The sequence below is a fragment of the Protopterus annectens genome, chromosome 9.part0 (genome assembly GCF_019279795.1).
Source record: "Protopterus annectens isolate FY-2018-M chromosome 9.part0, PAN1.0, whole genome shotgun sequence".
Lineage (NCBI taxonomy): Eukaryota > Metazoa > Chordata > Ceratodontiformes > Protopteridae > Protopterus > Protopterus annectens.
In genome coordinates, this window is record NC_056743.1 from 926,353,516 (window position 1) to 926,375,164 (window position 21,649).

At 41.3% G+C, this 21,649-nt stretch overlaps 1 protein-coding gene across 1 annotated transcript in view; it reads right to left on the minus strand.

The window, feature by feature from the left end:
- PAN2 (poly(A) specific ribonuclease subunit PAN2) overlaps positions 1-21,649 on the minus strand; it is a 1,212,755-nt gene that overhangs the window by 233,006 nt on the left and 958,100 nt on the right. Inside the window, exon 20 of the mRNA XM_044083667.1 lies at positions 10,907-10,997. Within this exon, the coding sequence (XP_043939602.1) occupies positions 10,907-10,997 (91 nt within the window). The remainder of the gene's footprint in view (positions 1-10,906; positions 10,998-21,649) is intronic.

Below are 21,649 nucleotides of genomic sequence, written 5' to 3' on the forward strand. Positions count from 1 at the left end.
GCGCTGTGAGGCAAGAACCTAAATTAGCCCAGCTAGGACAAATACATCACCTGTCTAGCTACAGAACAACTGCAGTGTAGGTTATTATCCTATATTTTGTACACTGTTTTAAAAGGTACTGACTGTAGGTCAAGAGGCTAGCACACTACGGGACCCCCTCATCACAGCTCACATCCAGCTCAACAATTATCCAGCTTCCCTGCACTCTATCAGACTCTATAGGAACTCTGCTTACTCCAGTGTACAGGGTGTCTAACATAGGTTCATACGTTGGTACTAGGCTATCAGCCCTAGGGCCTATACAAGCCTAGCCATAACAATTCCCTGGATATTTCTTCCCACAATATTTACTTCTCTGGACCCCTGTCTAGCAGGGTGACTGAAGTGATCCCCGGGGTGAATTTCCTATCACCCATCCAATCGTCAAGGTTCCTTTTGAAGAGCGCCAAGGAGGCGCTTTGCTTGACATGTATGGGCAATCTATTCCAGAGTATGGGGTGTCTCTGGGTCAGGAACCTATCCCTCTGGCATGTTTTGTTCATTCTGATGACAAGGTTTAGATCCCTGGAGCGTGCGGGCTCTGAGGGATTGGGATTTCTTTAAGTGGAACATGTCCAACAGCTCAGGGTTTGACATGGCCTTGCATGTTAAGAAAAGATTGGCTCTGAGTAGACGATATGCCACAGAGTATAGCTGGAGTTTTTTTAGACAGTCAGTATAGGACATCTGCTTTAGGCCTGTGATTCTTTTAGTGAGGTATTTCTGCGGCCTTTCCAGCTGTTGCAGATGTCTTGTAAGGTACATACCAAACGGGGCTTTGTACTCTATAATGGGTCTAATGAGGAAAGAGTACAGTGGGACAATGACCTCCTTTTTTCTGGATGAAAAGCCCTTAGTGATGAGGTGTGCCACACAGAAGGATTTCCCGACTGTTGTGGTGATGTGGTTATCGAAGGTGAGACCACTGTCCACCTGTGTCCCTAAGTCACTCCTCACACTTTCGGTGTTTAGTGTACTGCCACCTATGTGGTAATTTATGGGTAGATGTTTTTTCCCAAAGGGGATAACTATACATTTCTTGGCATTAAGCTTCAGCCCATGGCTCTGGCACCAAGCATCTATTTCTTAAGGCCCTTTGGTAGAAGATCCACATCATTTGGGGATTCAATAATGGCTCCCAGTTTGCAGTCATCTGCGAACTTTGTTAGCCAGCGTCCCTTAGTGTTGGTCTGTACTTCAGAGAAGTAGATGCCAAACAAGAGCTGTACCAGGACTGAACCCTGAGGTACTCCACTTGTTACTTGTCTGGAGCTGGATTTGGAGTCTGCTACATTTACAGTCTGGGTTCTGTCAGTAAGCCAGTTAGCAACCCATTGAGTGACGTAGGAATTTATACCCAGCTTAGTAAGTTTATCTATGATTCCAGAGTGGGGGATGGTGTCGAAGGCCTTGGCGAGGTCTACATAGGCTGTTTGGATTGCCTTACCCTCGTCCACAGTTCTGGAGACTGATTCGAAGAAGTCAATCAGGTTCAGGAGACAAGATCGGACCTTCACAAACCCAAACTGGGTGTGGTCCAGTTTTTGAAGGTTGTCAATGTCTTTGTTTATAAGTTCCATGATAACGCATTCCATGCACTTGCAGATAAGGCTCATCAGACTGATGGGACGGTAGTTCCCGGGATCCAAGGTGGATCCCCCTTTGTGGAGTGGGATAACTGTAGCTGTGCACCACTCAGTGGGCACGAAGCCTGAGGTGAGGCTATGATTAAACCTGACACTTGGGTGAGGTGCCACTTCATTTTGTAGTTCATGTAGTACACAGCCTGCAATGTCATCTGGTCCCATGGATGCTGTATTCGTAGCTTTGGAGAGTCCGGTTTCTGATTGGCCGTGATTACTGGAATTTGGCAATCTTTTGGTATTATGATGGGCCCTTTGGGGGGGGGGGGTGAAGTTTTCACTAAATCAATCTGCCAGAATATTGGCAATATCCTTGGGATCAGTATATTTAATGTCATTCTGTTGTAGCTCAGAGCATTTCTGAGCATTGTCATTTAGATTCTTGACATAACTATAGAATGCCTTGTGTTTTCTTTGGAATTAACTAGCTTTGGAGGATTTTATGATGGATCTCAGCTTCTTACTGAGTCTGGTAAGGGATTGTTTGCATACTGGGATTTTCCTCTTTTCTGCAACAGTTTCTCTCTTCTGTTGTATAGTTTGCTTACGGCAGGGGACCACCAGATTGGCTTCTTTTTTTTGGAGGAGAGTGTCTTGGTTCTGTTTGGGATGGCAATATTCATGCACAAGTGGATGTGCTCGTACAGTGCCTTAGTGCAGGATTCAGCAGTCGAACTTTCAGCTCCCATCTGCATGGGTGTCATGAAGTTTGTCACTTCTGACTTGAGAAGCATGAAGTTGTCTTTGGAGAAGTTTTTTACGAAGATTTCCTTACTGGGGGGTGGGGGTGGGATGTGGATGTCAAGGGTGATTTGCTTATGGTCAGACCTGACCAATGAGGGGGTGACCACTGGTGTGGAGCATCTATCTCCCATGTTGGTAATGACCAGGTCTAGGATATTGGAGCCCCTAGTGAGACAATGGATTAGTTGATCCAGGGCATTGGAATTTATGAATTCCAAGAACCGTTGGGAAAAGGTGTTGGTACCCAAGTAGTTTTCCCAGTTAATGGCAGGGTAGTTGAAATCACCCAGTTTTAGGGTGTTTGGTTGTATCTTAATATTGTCCAGTATGTTTAGAAAGGTGTAGTGAGAATCTTGGGCATGGTGGGGGATTCATAGGTTGGTACTAGGCTATCAGCCCTAGGGCCTATACAAGCCTAGCCATAACAATTCCCTGCCTATTTCTTCCCACATTGTTTACTTTCCTGGACCCCTGTCTAGCAGGGCGACTGACGTGATCCCTGGGGTGAATTTCCTTTCTCCCATCCACTCGTCAAGGTTCCTCTTGAAGAGGTCCAAAGAGGCACTCTGCTTGACATGTATGGGCGATCTATTCCAGAGTCTGGGGAGTCTCTGGGTCAGGAACCTATCCCTCCAGCATGTTTTGTTTATTGTGATGACAAGGTTTAGATCCCTGGAGCGTGTAGCTCTGAGGGATTGGGATTTCTTTAAGTGTAGCATGTCCAACAGCTCTGGGTTTGACATGGCCTTGTATGTTAAGCAGAGATCGCCTATGAGTAGACGATATGCGACAGAGCATAGCTGGAGTTTTTTAAGGCGGTCAGCGTAGGGCATCTGCTTTAGGCCTGTGATTCTTTTAGTGAGGTATTTCTGAGGCCTTTCCAGTTGTTGCAGATGTCTTGAGAGGTACATACCAAATGGGCCGTTGTATTCTATAATGGGTCTAATGAGGGATGAGTACAGTGGGACAATGACCTCCTTTTTTCTGGATGAAAAGCCCTTTGTGATGAGGTGTGCCACATAGAAGGATTTCCTGACTGTTGTGGCGATGTGGTTATCGAAGGTGAGACCACTGTCCACCTGTGTCCCTAAGTCTCTTATCACACTTTCTGTGTTTAATGTACTGCCACCTATATGGTAATTCATGGATACATGTTTTTTTCCCAAAGGGGATAACAATACATTTCTTGGCATTGAGCTTGAGCCCATGGCTCTGGCACCAAGCATCTGTTTCTGTAAGGCCCTTTTGTAGAGTATCCACATCATTTGGGGATTCAATAATAGCTCCCAGTTTGCAGTCATCTGCAAACTTTGTTAGCCAGAGTCCCTTAGTAAGCTACAATTTGGATTGCAGTCTTACCTAGTGTTAGTTGCACCTGGAGAATTTCAGATGCATTGTGTTGGGCAACTAGCCTGGAGGTGTGAATATCCTTGGTGAATATAGACACTCCTCCACATTTAGTGTTTCGATCTTGGTTTGTTGGCCATACTGACCTGGACGAGATGCAATCTACTGATTGTTTTTGTGCTTGCAGTCAGCCCTGGCTCATCCCACTCCGTTTGCCCTGTGGGCTCACTCTGCTACCCTACCCTACTCCCATTCCCACCCACCCCCTGCTTTCACTACATTTATACATATCAAGGCCTGCTCACATTTGCCATAACCAATCTGAACCCACACTTTCACTAATTAGGCCAGTTCACCACACCAACTCAGGCAACACCCACCTGCCTTTATCTACATTCACACACCTCCTACCCCTTTCTAAAACATAATACCCTAACAAAATGTCCCTCCTTAATAACAACCACTTAACCTAAACAGTCATGTACATCATCTCTGCATCATTGCTAGTAGTTTTCGACTCCCTCACATCATACTACACACCATTACCAGGCAATCATTCACCATCCTCCTCTTTGGCCCATCACAATAATCCACATTACACTCCCATATCTCCAAACCTCTTCAACACCAGCCACACAGACTACCACACTAAGAAAATCCTACTTCTATCTCCATTCATCCCACACCTATCAAAACACACTAAACTACTTCACAAAGTTACCAAGTTAATTTCACACCTTATCAATCAGTTAAACCTCTCCGGTGACATACACCCAAATCCTGGCCCCAATACCCCCCAAAATCAAGTAAACAACTCCACCACAATTGACCCAGGCCTATTACACCAGAAACATAACAATTCCCTACTCCTCCTTAATATAAATCCAAGAGGTATTGGAAACAAAGTCCATGACCTGCACGCCCTGCTCTCCCACCACTCCCCAGATATAGTAATACTTAAAAGAAACTTGGCTCAAACCCAGCAATAACAACGATGAAATTGTAGCTCTCGGATTCAACATTCTACAAAAAGACAGGGTATCCAAAAGGGGTGGAGGGGTAGCTATCCTATTCAAAGACCACCTATTGGTTGACTGCCTGCAACTAAGCATCCCCAACTTTGAAATGCAGAATGTATCTGTACCAAACTGACACAACCCAAAAAACAAATTAACATCATTGGATGTTATATCCCACATGGGAACAACATTCCCACACTAGAGAATATTCTATAGAGAATATTCTATACTGGGTCTGTAATTCCCTCCCACAGGAAACTATCCTAACTGGAGACTTCATTATTGACTGGCTTAACTGTTCCGCTCAACCCCCAACATCAAATATCAACCTACATGAGTTCACCCAACTTATCACATCTCCTACCAGGATTGACAAATCCTCCAACCAACACTCTATCCTAGACTGGATCTTAATGAACAACCCATCCCTGTCAACCCAATCAGGCTGCCTCCCTGATGGTCTGAGTGACCATCTGCCAACCTTTCCACTAAGATCCCATACTCCCCATACCAGCCAATCAACCTACCGGCTTATTAGAAGTAAAAACTTAAACCCAAACAAATTCCTCTCCACACTAAATAGCTGCAACTGGGAATAACTCAGAGAGCTACCCCTTGAAGATGCAGTCAACTCCTTCAACACCACCTTCTTTGACATACTAAACTACCACGCACCCACTCAAACAGTCAGTGTCAAATCTAACTATGCATCCTGGCTTAGTAAGGAATGCAGATCCTTACTCAAGGCTAGAGATAAGGCATGGGAAAAGTCCCACAAACACAAAACCCCATCAATAAGACAAAGATTCCTAGAACTGTGAAATAAAGCCAAGAAATTAGCAAGATCAGACAAAACCAACTACTACCATAATATCCAGAAAAAATACCATAATAACCCTCATAAATTCTGGGCCATAATTAATAATATACTTCTACCAGGCAAATCAGCTACTCTTACCCCATCAGCCATCAAGCGTGAGAGCATAGTAACCCTGTTCAATAAATACTTTATTGAAACTATCCAAACCCATGCTAATTCTCACACTGTCTCCACTACCCCAACCCCACCCACAGCCAAACAAAGCACCAACTCCCAAAATAGCTGCAACCTCTTTACATTCCACCCAGTGTCTGTTGATACCACAAAAAAACTACTAAGAAAACTGAAAGCTACCACATTAGCTGCCAACAACCTCCCAGCAGAATTTCTGCAAATCGCAGCAGATGCTTTAGCATACCCAGTAGCCATACTCATAAACAGATCATTATCAGAAAACAGTGTCCCAGATAGTTGGAAAATCTCATGCATAATACCCTTACATAAAGGAAGTAACTCAACTGAACTTACTAATTATAGGCCAATTGCCATTCTGTCCCCCTTATCTAAAATCCTAAAGAGGACTATACACACAATTAATGACTTACCTATTGTCAAACACTCAACGCGGTTTCCGCCCCTCTCACAGCACTACCACAGCCCTCATGTCATTCACAAATGCAGTGAACCACTACAGAAACAGAGGACTGTTTGTATCTGCTACATTTTTTCACTTGTCAAAGGCCTTTGCTAGGGTCAATCATGACAAACTCATTAGCATTCTTTCCACCCTAAATCTCAGTAACTTCACTATCACATGGTTCAGAAGTTAACTATCAGGAAAACAGCAGGTCATCCAATGGCAGCAGCAACTTTCCCCTCTTCTCCGTTAACTCAGGAGTTCCACAAGGCTCCATCCTTGGACCTCTACTCTTCACCCTCTTCACCAACCAGCTCCACACCGCCACACTACAAGCCACTATCATACAATATACAAATGACTCTACACTAATCTGCACAGCTTCCCTCCTTCATGACCTCCACACCACAACCCAGGACTCCTTCCTGTCCAGAGAAACATGGCTAGGGCTCAGCAACTCCCAACTCATACTAAATCCCAACAAAACAAAGCTCCTTCTCTTCTCCCCAACAAAAGTGAACCCTTCCTCCCAAACTTTCACCATCTTATCTAAAAATAAAACCATCATCACCCCTACAACTCATACCAAACTGCTGGGTGTAGAACTCGACAAACTTGATGTTCAATATACACATAGCACAAACCATTAAGAAGGTCCACAAGAAACTAGGTTTACGTTACTACAGAAACAAACAATTCCTAACTAGACACTCAAAAGCTACTATTGTTCGCACGCATCTCCTATCTTCCCTCCTATATGCCTCCCCAATCCTAACCAACCTCCACAAATCTGAACTAACCAAACTCGAAGCTTGTTATAATAAAATTGCACCATTTGCCACTGATGCTCCATACAGAACACATCACTGTACAGCTCTTAAAACAACTAGAATGGCTAGAACTTCCTCAGCTACTACGCTTTAATCAGTTTAATCTTTGCCAACAAAATATTGCATCAATCAGACAAAACCCCTGACCTCCAAAAACTATTACAACCATACATCACTTCTAGACGCCACAGCTCTAACAATAAATTCCTACTAGACACCACCAAAGCAAATAACACAGTTGGAGAATCAGTCTTCTCAAACTACATCCCTAACATATGGAACAAACTGCCCACCCAAATTACTACCTGCTGCTCTTTAACACAGTTTACAAAAATCCTACAACTACACCTGAAAGACTCCTGGCTCTGTTCTTGTAACTGCCCTGGAGAGACCTCTAATTGCTCAACTCTACATCTCTAACTAACTTTGTATCTCATTGCCTCCCAATAAACCCCAACTGAGGCATCTGCCCTCTCCTTCTCTCAGGAGTCTCTTTCTTCCCAAGCATGACAAATGACTTATATACTTATGTACATACTCATACTGTGATGTCTATTGTACATGTTTATCTAAGACATTTTAAATTTATCTTTTTGTAACTTTTAAGTTTGACACTTTGACCTTGCTTGCAGCCAAGCCTTTTTTTTTTTTTTGCAGTGTATATAAACTTTATGTTTCTGTGTAAGTCTTATATTACCTGTAACTTTAATTCAAACTTGTAATTTATAATCCAAAAAATGAAGCAGCTTTTTAGGCAAAACAATGAAGCCCTGAGCAGGGCAAGCTTAGAAAATTGCGACAAAACCCACGGACGGCTCAGCACACTTCAGTTCACTTAATTCCACAGAAACACAGCACATTAACGCTCCACCATACGTTTTCGTTTTAAAAATCCCTTCCTCAGATGTGGGCTGTTCAAACTACTTGTGCTTTTATACCATTCACTTAATTACATTGATTAGGTTAATGAATTAATTAAAAGGTTAATTTAGTTTAAAACCAAAAACTTTTCTTGTTGCATCTCTCTGTGTTGCCAGAATTAAAACACATTTAATGTTACAATGTTTGATGAATAAATATGTATGAATAAAAATATGTTTTAAATAAAAATCCTTAAAAGACTTGACTACAAAGAATAAATTAAAGTTAAAATACTATTAGAAACACATTTACAATGGTTAAAATTACCAACTTGAATATTTGCTTTAAATGAACTTGATCCTCCAGCTAGTGGATAAATTGTGAAATTACAGGTAAAAAACTGCATTGTAAGCCAAAGGCAAATTGTACAGCCTCACTCAGTTAAAAGAATGTTAAAAACAGGAAAATACAAGGGAAAAATAAGTTCAATACCTCTGATAAATGAGTGTAACACTTGTGTTCATAACATATTACAAACCCAACTTTTTAATAAAAATACAAATACAAAAAAGCTTAAAGACAAACTGTAACTATTGGAAAACATGGGTAAAAACATGATAAAATTCACATAAAGTGCAAATGCATATCACAGTTTTGCTGCTCTCAGTTTTAATAATGGGGCTATGGAGATATGTTCATTGAGACCCGGTGGCTTATTGGCCTCCAAACTTATATGCCACCATAATTCTCTGTACTCCAAACATTCCTCTCATAAACCCCCTCTGCCACTCTTTTCCACCCTTTCTATCACAAAAAATGTATAGTATGCATTTTCACAGCTTTGTTTGTGTTTGTACAATGCATTAGTCTGTTTGTTTGTTTGTTTCTAGGTCATACATATGTTTATATACCCTTCTCTTGAGCTTGTGTTCTGTCTTCCCTATATAGAATGCTTCACAGGTTTGACATTTCGCTAAATATACAAGCCTATAGCAGTCACAATTATCAAACTTGTAATTTACTTAACTGGAGCTTTTGTTCCTGGGCCTCCACTGAAAAAGGACCTGTGTCCAGTTAGACTTTCCCAGTAAACAAATGTTAAATAAATAAATAAATTAAATAAAATGTTTGCCGTGTGTGTCCATAAAGGCAAGTCTGCATTTGACTGAATGAATGGTATTTTGGATATAAGAGGATTGGGAAGCTGGGAGTGTGTATGCGAGTAATGTATAGGTAATATTAGGTAAGGTGACAGCTTTGCAGGAGTGTGTAAGTTATAATGATGGAACGGGGGTTAAGTTAGGTGACAGAGTTTGTGTGTATTACTGAATGTTCTGTGTCCCTGACGTTATGTGCACTGGTAGTGTTAGGGGAAGGGTTCTTCTAAGGTAAGCTGCAAGGCTGGGTTTAGCACATATTAGTAAAGTAGAGAAAATTGACACCCAACCTGAAAAAAAATCACACAAAGTATTACACAACACTAACACACAAAACGGTCAAAAACAGAATATAAAACAAGATCCAGCAAATTACTTCTTATACACCCACAAAGAGAGAGCTGCACCCCCCAAAAAAAAAATAATATCATCATTTAAACTCTAATTTGTTTCATACTGGAGGGATAGGATACTCCCTAAATGCAACAGCCATGCTCACACTGACAAACAGTACACCCGTGATGCAGAAACTACAGTGACACAAAAACAACTAAAAGCAGAAATACATAATAACTTACAGCTGCTGTTTTAATAGCAACAGCAATATCTTTATGTTCAGAGTCTCTTCCATGCTTTATCATTTGCTATAATCTTTATAGTTTTATTTAATTTCCTTCAGCAATACATGCTCTAATGGGCCTGATGCTACACAGTAAAAGTTAAAAGATAAAACCCTGGAGAAGCCCAGACATCCCTAACAAATAATTATGGTACATACCCTGTGCTCTGTCACTTCTATTCCTTTACTGAGACAAAAGCATATTTTGAATAACTAAAATAATAAAAATCTACTGCAGAACACTAAAAATAGATAACGGCATTCAGACTACAAGCAATTGAGGTTATCACTTATAAGTAATGACTCACACACATGAAAAGCAAATTTGCATACAGAACTGAGGAGACCACAACAACTAGGTCAACTATAGTCGGAGACTAACCTTGTAGTGCCTGATGCAATCCATTTCTGTGTCCCTCCCCCCCCCCCTCTCTCTCTCTCTCAGACAGCTTTTCTGTCATTTCAAAATGCAGTAAGTGATTCACTTATTCTACTGTGGTAATTTCTCAGACAATGTTAACAGACAAACACACTGCTCAGGAAAAGCTAATTTAAGGAAGGAGCCAAAACTAGGCACAAACTATTCTCGATAAGTATGTCAAGAAATTGCTTTTGCTCGAATTTATTAAATGTACCACACACTAATGTTTGGCAATACCACAAAAAGTAAGGGTAAGGCAGAAGATGGTACAACATAATAAAATGCCACATAGAAAAACACAATACACCATTAGTAAAATGTTATGGGTGGAAGGGTGGGTACTTAAACCGAACTTTTACTGCATATTCACATTTCTTTGATATTAGGGATTAAATTTAAGCTGTAAATTGGGTAACAGAATTATGAGTGAATTTCACACATTAAAATGTCACCCTGAAAAAACTGGGACATCTGCTAGATGACCATAAGGGTGGCTTTAATCACAGAGCTCTAGGCTACTGGTTAACTACAAACCTGGGAGCAGACAATGCAACCATTCAGTACGAAAATGTACTTAATATTTTAAGTGTTCTCCAGCATAATCACAGAATGAATGACTAACATGCAACTGTGTCACTACACTTTGAAAGCACACTATTAATGGAAATGGAATAACAAAACGGAAAATAACTGGATTGTGCTGCTTCAAGAAAACAATAAGACATTGTATGAGTGAAAGCTCAACCTTAACTAGAAATACATTACTTACTACTCAGATTGTACTTTGCGTAGTATCCTCTTCGGGCATAATACAAGAGGGCAGGCACCTTCCAGTTTAACTCAAACTGCACTGATTCATGCTACAAATAAACATCAAAACAAACAGAATCAGTCACATGCCTAGGTACTGGGCAGAAAAACACAAGTGCCCTGTGAAAACTCTTTCTTTCAGGGAGATGACTGCGCAGCCCTAGTGCACTGTACTGTTAAACAGAACTAAAAGCTAGGGAGCAACAGGACAAGATACAAACAGAATGCTGTGAAGACAATGCTGATGTATGGAAAACTTCAAGAAACAGCACAGCACTGCAAACAGATGTTTGTTCTTGATTCATTGAAAAGTATCAATTAGTTTTGCTGAACAGCTTGTTTACGGTTTACCTAATATTCAAATTTTAATTTTTTTAAAGAATTTAAAACACGACATCATAGCTGATAAAAGAAAACAATCGATTCCCCTGTAAAGGATCAGTACTGATGCGTACACAGGATAAATGGCTTCCTATAAGGCTTGCTTATCAAATTCATGAAATTGCTTCATAATGCATTAATTGTAGAAACAAAAACAGACGCTTTACTCTTAACACAGACTTGAGAATCGTTCCATCAATAAACACATAAATGTACACAAAGTGCAAAATGTTCCTTCTTCTGCTTTTGGAGAAAGAGAGAGATTGCCTTCCAAATACACATAAAGCGCATTGTTTTCTCTTTCAGAGTACCTCATTGAAGTGCTCATTTCAGTTTGTCAACTGGGTATGTGAACTGGTCCAAGGTCCTTTTTCACTCATGACTTGGGTCCAAACAGCAGTGACAAAAACACATTGCAAGCCATAATATCATGAACAACAGAAACAGGGATTTCACACAAACATTTAGGTAAAGCAACACATCCTATAAATTATTTCCTATACTGATTATGTCCCCTACATAAAATAAACCACATCTGTATACTGCTAAATATATCACATTTCCTGTCCAACAGTTTAGAAAATGTCTTGTTGAATTTCTGCTGTATGTTATGGACCTTAAATGATTTTTCCCTAGATACTTTTCCCCTCTGTCTGCCAACCAGTGAGCTACCCCCTATCAGACTTGAGCCAATTCATTCCTGAGGATTGAGGAACTTCCCTTCAGATTCCCTATGGAAAAAGTCACTGGCGGATTGAGGGGGTGGGGGCATTACCCAGACAGACAGACATCCGGGAGTTTGGTGCACTTGCAGGCAGACTGGTAATGAGAGCTATTTATTGTATGAGTACCTGCGTTACCAAAGTGAATGCCAATTCTCCATCAGTTTGTATGCATTCCTTCATACAGCTGACAACAGTTGCTGTCACCAGCTTGGGTGTTGAGCGCCCATGTCCCTCCTGCATTGGCCTCCAACCTTTCTGTCCCTGCACTTTGGTAGTAATCAAGTCACGAGTGGATCAATTAGCTGGGGGCTGGCCAAGACCCAACCAATCCTTCCAGCCATGACATCAAACACCAAAACCTGGTCACCTAGGCTATAGTTAGGGCTTTATTTCTCTCCGCTACTGACACATCACATTGCCCTAAGTGATTTGCTAACATTTTACATATACAATAGCTTCTCCAGTAAAAGCCTCCCTTTCTTGGAGACTTTTTTTTTTGCATTGTTCCTATGCTTTGGTGATAATGAAACAGCATGTCTGTCCACTGTTTTTGCACTCTTATAATTATATAAACCTGCAGTTTGTTTCAACATTCCATTAGAATGTAAAATAAATCAGCATACAGACCACAAAATCTGGTGAATTAGTTATCAGCCATAACTTCTGTAGTTTTTAGCATTGCTTCTCTAAAGCTGCTAAAATTATAAGACAGTGCTCACCAGTATTAATGCAATATCACAGGTCTACCTGACTGAGACTGCTTTGTTCCTAATTTCCAACATACTATACAGTTCAAACTTTTCATCTTTTAGTACTGCAGTCATGAAGTGCATACAGAAATACATCTTGTTAATTTGCATATAAAGGACATTTTTTACAAAGAGTTTCAAGACCAGGTCAACTTTAAAAGACCGAAGTCTCACCAGATATTTCATAAATGCATGCAAATGAATAAAACATCTTTGTCTCACCAATCCTCAGTCCACTGTTTTATTAACATAAAACATCATTATTAAAACTTCATGTATGACATAGGCACTCTTACTTTATATAAATGAAAATAAACCATAAAAATACAATCTCAATTGCAAACATTATACCTTACAAACCATGCCAACACAATTGTAGCTGCAAACATTAAACATGACTTTTAAAATATCCAGTCATTGTCAGTCTACAATTTCATAGCTCATTCAAATCCTGCCTTCTTTTAAACCTCGTTCCTCCTCTATATGTATAGATCCCACATTTCCCATTTTTTCCTATGTAATTTGCTCCTACCCTTTTGCAAAGATCGCAATTCCAATTGTTTTATCCCTGTTACTGTCTTCATTATTTCACTTCTAATAAAGTTATATATATATTATCACCCACCAAAATCAACAAGAGATGAGTATGAGACAGCAGAGAAGAGAATAAAGTAGTACAGTAAGAGGAAGACTGAAATTCTCATGGAAGACATGGATCTACCTAGTGCAGATAAGAAAATTCTTAGTACCAAGGGAGCCAGGGAATGGGAGCTGACTAAGATCTTGAACCATGAGGGTTTTAGCAACCAGCAGTACTAACCAATCAAAGGGGGTTCATGGATATCCAAGTTAAGGTACAATTGGTCATTAGTGAACACACCGATGTGGTTTAGAGAAGTGGGAAATAAAAGACCAAGATAATGGTGTGGAATTTTAGAAGACTGGATTATTATGTGATGTGTGTGTGTGGGGGGAGCAAGAATAACTTAGGAAATGGGGAACAAACTGAGGGGATTAACAGGCTATGGGAATGGGTCAGGGATGCAGCACTCAGGGCTATGGAAAACAGTATGAGGAAGAGGTAAAAAGAAGCCTGGACACACAGGAATGTGAGACAAGCAGTTAGACAAAAACAGGCCCTACAAGAGAAGGAGAGGAGGTGTACAGAGATGGAGTAGACACAATACAAGGAAGTTAACAAAAAAGTAGGAAAGATGGCAAGAGCAGGAAAGGTTAAAACTGAAGTAGAGTTAGCAGAACGGATGAAGAAGAAAAGCCACAGCTTTTTAGGTACATCACAGAAAGAAAGAAGGAAAGCACAGAAATGGCTAGGCTGAGAAAAGATGGGAGAGAAATAAAAGACTGTGAAACAGTGAATGTACTGAATTAATATTTTGCTTTAGTCTTAAAGAAAAGTAATGTGAGGGTGACATGATGAAAGGGAGGTAGGACTAATGTGGAAACAGTTAACAGACACCAGAGGAGAGGAGACAGAATAATCAAAAGGAAATAGCTGCACATAGGGAGGACAAAACAAAAAGACAAGATTACCTGACACCCAGGGCCTTCAGAAATCTGGCCAGTGTATTAGCACAGCCCATGATAGAGACCTTCAGCATATCCCCCATCTGGCACTGAAGTGTCACAGTATCAGAGGAGAGCAACTGTGGTATCCAAGTACAAGAGGAAGCGCAGAAAACATCAGAGGAATTACAGGCCTGTCATCTTACAACAGTAGCAAGGAAATACATGGACAGCATCCTGTAGGGAAGAATGCTAGCATTTCTAGAAGGCAATAATCTCCAGAAAGGCAACCAATATAGTTAACAGCCACGAAGTGCAGCCAGTCAAACCTGATCCCGTTTTATGACTGGGTTACAAAAGAATGTGACAGCTGAGTGCTAGCAACTTTAGTTTCTATCAAGCCTTTAACTCTATCCTACACAGGAGGCTGACAGAAAAACTGGGGGGGGGGGGGGGTAGGATGAACTGAGAAACTGATTAACTGCATGCCTAAACAGTACACCACAGAAAATTGTGTGAGGGAGGAACAATGTCAGGAATTGTGGAAGTGACAAGTAGTGTTCCACAGGGCTCTGTCCAGGATTCAATACCCTTCAGTGGGTCTGTCTTAGACATACCTGCGGGAACAGAGAACAGGATAAACCTCTCTGCTGATGATAAAAATGCAGGTGCAGTGGTAAAGAATGGGGGAAGAATTTGGTGAAAGATTTGGAAATGCTGAGCAAATGGTCAGAAAGACGGCAGTTGAGGTCCAGTGAATACAAATACAAAGTACTCTAGGTGTACCACAACAACACTGGTGTGAAATATCAGCAATATGACGAGTGGAACAAAAGGCAACATAGTAAGAAAAGAATCTGGTGGTGGTTAGGGTTAGGTTGATCAAACCTAGATTAGACCACTGAGAGAAGTGAAAGACAGTAGTAGCAGCAGAAACTAGAATGCTGGCATATATTGTTAGGGGTTCTAAAATTCTAGATGCAAAGAGGTAAGACTGTACAGGGCCTTGGTAAGACCATAAGAGGAATGCAAACAGTCTTGGTGGCCACAAGAGGAATGCAAACACTCCAGGTGGCTATACAAGGAAAGGACAGCAGACCACTGGAAAGAATTCAGAAAAAGGCTACAAGATCTATCTGTGGGATGGAGGGGAAGGAAAATAACTAGATGCTAGTGGAGTTGGAGCTTTTCTCACCTGAAACCAAAACAGAGGGAAAACAATACTGGTACGCAAGATCATCTCATGGAGATGGAAGGGGTAATTTTGAATAGGAATTAGAGAGAGAAATGGAAGGGGCACAGGTGGCACTCTGCAGCAACTACATGGATATCCAAAAATACTTTCCACAGAAAAGATTGTGGACCTACGGAATGGACTACAAGAAGAAGTGGTAAAGAAGGAATCCACAGAAGTATTCAATAAGGCATATAACAGGTGGAAAAGAAGGGGGAGGTACAGATGTAGCAGACTAGAATATTGAAGCACTTAAACACTTCCTCACATACATCTCCAAAAAAACTTTGGCATCTATCTTCCTCTTACTCTCCCTAGTGTGTGGCTCTCCCATTTCGAGAGAAATCTACAGGCCACACTTACATCTAAACTAGAACAATGCTACAATAAAATTGCCAATATTTGCTACAAGTCTGCCTTATAGGTCACATCACTGCATTGCCCTACACTAACTAAAATTACATGACTTGCCTCATTACCTCATCTACCCGCAGCTAATTGTGTCCCACAGTACGATACATAATTTACAAATAAGCCAAACACCGACAGGAATCATTCAGCATTACGCACATTTAAGTTTCACAAGACAAGCTTCTTAAATGTTCAAAAGTCCAATAATTCAGCAGTTGATGCCCTATACTTAACTTATGTCACCAAAATAAGGAACTCATTCCACTCAAACAGAGTTTAACTAATAACCTCCACACCTTCAAAACTGATCTTAAGAAATACCTATCAGATTGTTGGCTTTGTTCTTGCTCAATCCCTGGATAACCTTTCACAACTTAAATATCACTTCTGATTGACACTTGTTAACTAAACTGGCATAAATGTTTTCTAATCATAACATTCTATTAAACGACCAGTAAATACTGTAAATAACCCCATCTCCAGTATTTGTATACAAGGCTACTTTTACTCATTAAGTTAACAACTTTTGCCCTTCACCACTCATTATCTCGCTCTTAACATTTTTGCTTGACCTAAAAATCCTTCCCTTACCCTGCCACTCATCTTCTAGTTATTTCCACCCTTAATTTCTTTTCCATCTCTCTCATACTCTGCTTCTCTTCACTTCTTATCTAGCACTAGCAGAAAATAACACAAATGTAACACTATCTATTCTACCACCACTTTTTCATGCAAATATAATATCTAATCACTAGAAAACTGTCCATTTCTCCCTGCTGTGCTATACATTACAACCTACTAATACATTTAATCTCTTTCCAGCCTGAACAATTCTTGTCATTGCTGTCCAACACTATAATTCTTGCATGATTATTTTTGTTATGCTTATTATTTGTAAATAGTCAATGTCCTGATTCTGTTAGATTTTTGTATATGAATAACTATTATAACTGTGCATTTAATGTAATTTGCTATAGTTTAGTGCTATACCTGCAGTTTCTGCTGAATTTTTCTCCCAAGCCACAGCTGAAAAGGGGCCTTTCTGCCCAGTCAGGCTTTCCCCAGTAAACATGTGAAAATAAATTTAAATTATGAAAGAACACACTGTATAGGAAATACGTTTGTGTGGTGCTGCTTTTCGAGCAGCCACATTTAGCAGTGCCCTGTATAGACTCAAAAGCCTAAAAGCTCAGTTTTCCCTAAACAGCTGTCAGTGAAACCCTTCCAAGCTTTTCTGCTGCTCTAGGAGCAACTTAGTTGCTTTATTGATCTACCTTAGCCTACACAAAGGATAGGTCCCTCTTGTAGTCTCAACAATACCAGCACAGTCCTGTCAAATTAATCCATTCTCTTCCCTAATAAAACATAGAGGAAGAGCTTGCGATCATGGAGGGGCAGTTTCCCACATCTCTCTGGCCAGCCTGATAGACATGGGCATCCCGAGCCAATGAAGCAATTGTCTCATGTATCCTGACAACCACGTACTCCTGAAACAAACTGGAGGCAAGACTGTCATATAAGAATAAATCGAAAATCAAACAGGTCGTCAGCAACACACACACACACACACACACACACACACACACACCAGTGTCTGAAGAAATAAGTCTATAAGGCATAACATCACAAAACCTAATGTAGTGGCCATAGGTGACTCCACTGTGAGAAATACATATTACCCTGACCAGACTGGATAAGGAGCAGGTTATGGCTAGCTTCCTGCCAAGTGCCAGGATTTGTCAAGGCACTCAAGCACAAGTACCAGTATGACTCTGTCATAGTCCATGTGGGGGTGAATGACTTGAGACATACGTCACTGGACTATATGAAGAGACATGACTGAGCTCTCAGATTGTGTGTCACAGGGAGGTACAAGCCTAGCCTTAATTAGCAGTCTACTTTCTCCAAGGATGATGCCACAACACCAACAAAAAATAATTGACTTTAACAATTGGCTTAGCTTCTGGTGTCAGTCCAAGGGGATCCAATATCTGTCTGCCTGGGAAGACATGGTCGACAGGCCATGCTGCTTTGCTGAAGATGGTCTGTACCTGTCTCCTCTAGGCTTTTGGATACTGACAAAGGCATTAGCCAGCCCTATTATGCCTTTTTTAGGTAGTGCCAAGATAATCAACCTCCCAACATAACAAAATCCTCTCTAGATGAGCTGAAGGTACTACTCCTTAATGCTAGGAGTCTGAACAAGACACTGCACTCCCTGGAAGCACTCCTCACTTTGGAAGATGCTGATGTCTGTGCAGTTATTGAGACATGGTACAAAGGCGCGGAAAGCACCCCAGACATGCAGAACTACAATGCCTTTCATACACTCAGATCAGAAACTGTGCATGAAAGAACCAAAGGAGGAGGTGTATCCATCTTCATTAAGGATAAGTAACCTTGCAACTGGTCAAACAGTATGACTCTCTTGAGTTACTCCATGTCCAATTAACTATAGGAAAATCCCCCTACCACATCATAGCTAGCTGTAGGTCTCCCACCATTAAACAGGAAAGGCATACCGCAAACCTGGACTTACTGGAGTCACTTGCCATAGAGCCCAACACCTTACTCATGGGTGATTTTAATTATCCTACCATTGACTGGGAAACATGCATGACCACAAACATGCTGGCTCAGAGGTTCTTGGACTTACTCAGTGTGAATGCTCTGGAACAGCTAGTCAGCACACCCACAAGAGTCATGGACATAGTACTCACTAACATGGGAGAGCAGTGCACTCCCTCCCATGTGTGATATCCACCTAGGTAAGATTGGACCATAAATCAGTCTCATTCAATGTAATTATAAGACCACATACCCCATCAAGCTCAAAAATGCTTAAAAATTTTTTCAAAGGCAAATTACCTCCTAAGTGATGGTATAAAAAAGTTTCAAAGCCCCCTCAATCACAGATAACAAGGAGTCCTATACAGAGGTATACACCAATGCCCTACATAACCACGTAAGTAGCTGTAAACAAACTGGCTGTACCTGACTGGATTAAAACCAGGTCTTGCCGAAAAAAACAAGCCACCCTGGTGGACACCTAGTATAAAAAGGTTATACAACAAGAGAAAGAAACTAATGTCCAAGAACTAGAGGGAACTGTCTCACCAGAGGAAGAAATCACTCTCTAGCTTAAAACAAAACAAATTACAGATATTGTCTAAATCTAATTACAAAGCAAAAATAGCTTCCCTAGCTAAGGATAATCACAAGGCATTCTTTAACTATGTCCAAAATCTAAAAGGGAATACCTAGCTATGTGCTGAACTGATTGCGGATGGCACCACCCATACTCAACCAGAGGTTAATAGCCAACTTGATGGATGACAGACTTGGAGTAAACTTCACCCCGTCCCTCCAGTCATCCCCCAATGTATACCTGCCACCAGTCCTCACCCTGCTATCTCAAAGAGAGCAGTTAATCTCAGTACTGTCCAAGGCCAAAAACACGGCATCAGTGGGACCAGACAACATCACAGGTTGCCTTTTAAACAACTTAAAATATGACCTAGCAGTAGTGTTGCCACCTTTCACTGTGGCTAAAACCGGACCAAAGCCACATCCTTTGCACCATCCGTAACCCCACCCATGTCCGCCCATTCTGTGATGTCACTACAATATCAGCTGACGGGGAATACCCCTTTTTCTTTCTGCTGATTTAACAAACCTCAACAGTCTGTTTCTTTTATGAAACAGACTGCCGGAGTTTGTACAGTGTTTTCTGGACTACCAGACAATCAGTTTGATTTTTGGAAAGTCCAGAAAAAAAACAGATAGGTGGCAACCCCACAGAGTAGATCTACTTGGATCCCTGTTTAACCACAGCCTGCGAGCCAGCTATGTTCCAGAGGAATTCTGGGCATTGCAGGCCCAATAGCTTAACCAGTCTCAACTGTAAGGCCATGGAAAGAATCATTACAGACCTTATTAACAAGGACATACGTAATCTCCAAACTCTGGACCCAACCCAGTTCATATTCATTAAACATGGTTGACTTTTTTGAGAAAGTCACCAAGCCCTGGACAATGGAATGACAGTGCAAACTGCCTATCTTAGCCTAGCCAAGGCACTGGACACAATCCCCCACTCAGTATTATAGAGAAACTCTCCCAGTTGGGAATGAACCCCTACATTACCAGATGGGAAGCCAACTGGCTCACTGACAAGACACATACTATCAAAGTGGATGACTTCACCTCCAGCAAAAGACCAGTCACCAGTGGTGTACCACATGGTTCTGTGCTGGGCCCCTTACTGTTCGGAATTTATTTTTCAGAAGTCCAGCCAAACTTGGACGGCCTGTGACTGACCAAGTTCAATGACGATTGCAAAGTCCCCCAACAATGTTAATATACTGCAGACAGGGTTAACATGAATAAATGACTGGTGTCAAAGCCATGGATAAAAGCTAAATGCAAAAAATGCATTATTCCCTTTGGGAAAGTTGACATCTCTGCTAATTACATCATAGAAAGCGCTCTCCTAAGTGTAGATCCAGGTTCGGCATGCCTCTCATTTTTGGAAGAGTGTGAAAGTGAAATCTGTAGCCTCTGTTTATAATGTCCAGGATCCATTTGTCTGTTGTGATAATATGCCAATTTCTTGTAAATAATGCCAGCTTTCATCCCAAGGGTGCTGCCAGCTGAGACTTGCTTGGCATGGAAAGGGGGAAGTCATTGGGTTTGTTTCCTGTATTGCTGTGCACTGTCTTCGCCACCTCTTGTTGCTGGAGTTTGCCATTGTCTGCCTCTATATGACCCTTGAGGTTGTCCTCTGCCCCTTGTGCGCCTGTATCTACCTCTTTGTGGCTTGTCCGTGGCTGGAAAGGACCAGTTCTTTGCAGGCCAATTTCTGCTAAAACGTGGTGGTTGAACCTGTAGAAAAGCTTTGACAGTTTGCATAGATTTAGCTTTTTCTTCCATTTTCCGTAGGATCTCCTCAGCATTAGTACCAAATAGTACATCCTTTTGTAAAGGAGCATCTAGTAGCTTAGCTTTAACATGGTCAGGCAAGGTTTGTTCTCTAAGCCAGGCATGTCTACGAATGACTGATCCTGTCACAGCAGCTCTACTTGAGGCCTCTAGGGCATCATAGCCACATTGTAAGGTGTGTTTACCCACTTGTTCTGCACTATGGATCATATCCTGCAACTCCTTCATATCTGGTTGTTCAGGTTGAGACCAGAAACTGCTGATATTTAAGCATATGGAACTGACAATTTAAGGCCCTCATGGCTAGGGTGGCCGAGGTATATACCTTTTTTCCCCACCTTTCTAAGGATCTAGACTCTCTTTCGGAAGGTAGTGGATTCTTAGCAGTAGAGGCCTTCATTCCCTTGGGGCCTTGAGAAATGGTTTCAGGGTCAGCATTATGGCTTTTGTAAAGAAATTGGTGAGAGGTAGGAACTCTGTAGTACCTATCAGGTTTGACTGGGGCAGGAGGCAGGGAATCCGGATTTAGGCAAGCCTCCGAGTAAACATCATCAAGTATATCCAAGACAGGAGGTATCGCCAGAGGTCTGTGCTGAGGTAACAAAAGAAATTCCCTAAGTCTTTTCTTGGAATCAGAAAAGTCTTGGCCTTCCCAATGGAAGTGTTCCCTCAAGGTGTGCAAGGTTTCCCCAAAAGAGAAATCTTCTGGGGGAGATACAGAAGGAATGGACTGCTCA